The sequence below is a fragment of the Limulus polyphemus genome, unplaced genomic scaffold (genome assembly GCF_000517525.1).
Source record: "Limulus polyphemus unplaced genomic scaffold, Limulus_polyphemus-2.1.2 Scaffold2808, whole genome shotgun sequence".
In the NCBI taxonomy this organism is placed as follows: domain Eukaryota; kingdom Metazoa; phylum Arthropoda; class Merostomata; order Xiphosura; family Limulidae; genus Limulus; species Limulus polyphemus.
Genome location: NW_013668418.1, coordinates 65,929 through 69,511, shown reverse-complemented (window position 1 = coordinate 69,511; position 3,583 = coordinate 65,929). Strand labels below are relative to the sequence as shown.

The 3,583-nt window shown below is 30.3% G+C and overlaps 1 protein-coding gene across 4 annotated transcripts in view; it reads left to right on the top strand.

Annotated features, from left to right (window-relative positions):
• The window catches only part of LOC106467950 (cysteine desulfurase, mitochondrial-like), a 20,410-nt gene that overhangs the window by 4,700 nt on the left and 12,127 nt on the right, over positions 1-3,583 (top strand). For all 4 annotated transcript variants that reach the window (XM_013928339.2, XM_013928337.2, XM_013928338.2 and 1 more), the window contains exons 4-6: positions 812-928; positions 1,261-1,398; positions 3,396-3,494. In XM_013928339.2, coding sequence (XP_013783793.1) covers positions 812-928; positions 1,261-1,398; positions 3,396-3,494 — 354 coding nt within the window. The remainder of the gene's footprint in view (positions 1-811; positions 929-1,260; positions 1,399-3,395; positions 3,495-3,583) is intronic.

Sequence of the window (3,583 nt, the reverse complement as noted above, 5' to 3'; positions counted from 1 at the left end):
ACCTTGTTAGAAAAATGAAACCGTCTTAGCTGAAGATGACTCCTACCTTGCCAAAATTTATATTTGTGTCCCCTAGTCCTACTATTCTCACAGTTAAATCTGAAAAAAGATGATACATCAACACTATCAATTCCCTTTACAATCTTAAACACCTCAATCAGATCCCCCCCTAACTCTTCTTTGTTTCAAGAGAAAACAATTTGAGAGATTTCAGCCTCTCCTCGTATGATAATTCCTCTATCTCAGGCATCATTCGAGTAACCCCTCTCTGAATCTTTTCCAACAATTCAATGTTTTTCCTAAGGTAAGGAGCTCAAGACTGAACACAATATTCCAAATCTAATCTAACCAGTGACCTGTAAAGGTGTATTCTTTGCTGGAAACACATCTCAGTATGAAAAAAAAAAGATAAAAGGTTATATCAAAGTATTTTTAATGCTAAAACAGTAATTTTAAATATTTTAATTTTAAGCCTTTATATTATTAGATGGGTAAAAAGAGTAACTGGTTGAAATGGAAAACTCAGTTATTTACAATATTTTTGTCTATGGTAACATCATTTAATTAATTTAGATTTGATAAACGGTTTAATGAAATATTTTCAGCAAATGTTAAAAAAGAAAAGGTGGGGATAATAGACAAAAATAAATTAAAAATCAAATCTCCTACTCAAGCAAACTTCAATCACCTTCTTCAGTTTTGATTATTTCATTCTGTTCTTTACTTAATTGTATATTTTTAGTATTGTTATATGTATGGATTACAAAATTAATTGCCTTACAGTGTAATAGAGTTCTTCAAGTTCATTTAGGATCCAAGGGTCTTGGATGCTCTGATGCCATATTTGATCTCTCTGTATGGTAATCCTCATTCTCGGACACACGCCTATGGTTGGGAAAGTGAAGCGGCCACAGAGACTGCAAGAAAGGTAGATGTTTCAAGCTTGAAGTTCCTTTATCTTAACTTAATGTTAATAAATCTACCAACGAATATGAGAAGATTGTTCTGTTAGTTTTAAAATACGTATAATGTACTAAAACCTTGTAATGAAATCTAGATAATATAATTGCTGTATTCAGTTCTTAAAGGAACCAGATTCATGATGGTGTAATGACATTATAATTATTTTAAGGAGCTTCAAATTTGTAAGTTTTTTTTTGGCGTGTATGTTAAAAATACAACTTCTTCTAGAGTTCACGTTTTATAGGAGAGAATTATATGATAAAGATTTATTTAACATAAATATGTTCCATTTTCCAGCAAGTAGCAAATATTATTGGTGCTGATCCAAAGGAAATCGTCTTCACAAGTGGTGCTACAGAATCTAATAATATCGCTGTAAAGGGAGTTGCACGTTTCTATAGAGAAAAGAAGAGGCATTTAATTACAACACAGACAGTAAGAATTTTGTTCTCTTTTGTGGCTTGATGATTGTATGTACATGTTGGAGTCAAAGTGTACGTGTCCTGACATCGTACAGAGTACCATTCAACATGGTATTTTGTATTTGATGTTAAGAGTTCTCAACATGTCATGTTAGCCTATATTGCTGCATTTACAACAGTTTGTGTTAGAGTTGAGAAAATACCAGAATAATATAGAGACACTGGAAAAACTTTAAACGTGCATTTAAGAGATAGTAGAGATTATGTAAATACAGTTTACAAACTGTACAATAGACAGAAGTATTTTTTATTCTTCACATAAACATCACCTGGAACTCTGAGTTGACCGAGTCTGAGTCAGACTGACTACATTTAGCACAAACACTTTAGTGACACAACCGATTTCTTTGCGTACAACAGACTTTTACTGTTGACTAAAATCTTGCCACATTGTTTGAAGATACGCATCGTAAATTCGGAATGATATCAAATATTACTTCTCCGTACAGGATCAGTTGAACTGACAGGTCCCATGCACATTCAGTTAACATATGGTGGTACTTTTGAACTACTTTTTGAGAGAAAGTGTGATTTCGTGTCAAATCAGGTACATTTTTGTTTCCATTACACCTACTTTCATTATAATTGTTATTGTAAAAAGTGAACTCAGTAAATAGAAATGTTTAATTTATCCATTAATTGTCTTGAAATACAGGTTCAAAGAGCAATATTTATTCTATTTTAACTATTATTAATATAATACTCTCACTCATCTTGCTTGTTATAATAAAATGTGTTAAAATTTAAAGAAAATGTGTTATTCAGGAGACAAATCAGTTATAATAATAATAATACAAAAATACCATGTATTTAGACGTACCTTCTAAAACTATTATTCATGGGCCACATTTGCATATTTCATACAATTTCAACAATGTCAATGAATGTTTAATAAGTTGTTACTTTAGTGAAAGATGGACCTCCCTCAACAAGAAAAATTAGAAGTTATCACTCATGCATTTTATATAGCTTGTGAATCTTATTGTTACTTGTCATAAATGTATAGTGTACGTCTTTGGGTTTTAGGTTTAAAGATGAAAGACATGTTGTCCCGATAAAGTGTTAAATTAGATTCACCCAAATTTGTAAATAGGATACAAAGTGACAAATATAAGTTGTTTTTTGGTTTTCGTAATTACTTATTGAAATAAATAGATCTAGTCCATACGTTTTCACGCCTCGCATATTTTTCTCTTTTTTACCCATTTTGAAAATTTTACTTATTGGCCAGTGCAATTTCGTAAAAGGCATTGCACCTGTGTATTATGCTTTAAGATGTGAAGGTGCCTACAGATTGATAAGTCAGTTACTGTCAGAACAGTTTATTCTTCTCATAGAAAAGTGTTGAAGTTTGTTTCCCCAAGATGTTATATGAGAAATACAAGAAACTGGATTATATTTTTGTTTGAGAAAATATTAGATATTTATTTTAAAATCACCATTTTTATTAATTCATAGTTTGCAGTGAATAAACTACTTTTAATATAAACAAATAAGAATAAACGAAATATTCAGATTATTGTTAATAAAACTGTCTAAAACCTGTTTCACTTCCACAATGATACCTTAAGTTTTAATAAGCTCTTGTGTTTGTAGATGATTGAAATATGTTCTTTTCTGTATATTCATCAAATGCCGTTAATTTTACTTGAATTATTAAAACAGATATTTTTACAAAATATTGTTCATCTGTACGTAAATGTTTCAATGTTATTAATTTTTAAGAGTAATTTTCTTTTGTACCTATGGTTTTCAACAAATAGATTTTTTAAATATTATTTTTGACACTAAGTGTACTATAATTTTCTACTTTTGACTAAAAATGTAATAGGTACATAAACTTGAGGAGTAACAGTAACTTTTAGAATGGTCTAATGTTACTTAACATCTCAGTTAAGTAATCTCTTTTGTAACACAAGCCTTCATACTTGTATTTCTGCTCTTGTCTAGGAACATAAGTGTGTTTTGGATTCATGCAGAGCCCTAGAAAATGAAGGATTTGATATTACCTATTTGCCTATCCAGAAATCAGGCCTTATAAACCTAAAGGTAAATTTGTGGTTTTCAGTACTGTGACGCATAAATTAAACCAGTGGAGTCCACATACTGCATAATTTTGAGTAATTTTAATGTTTTGG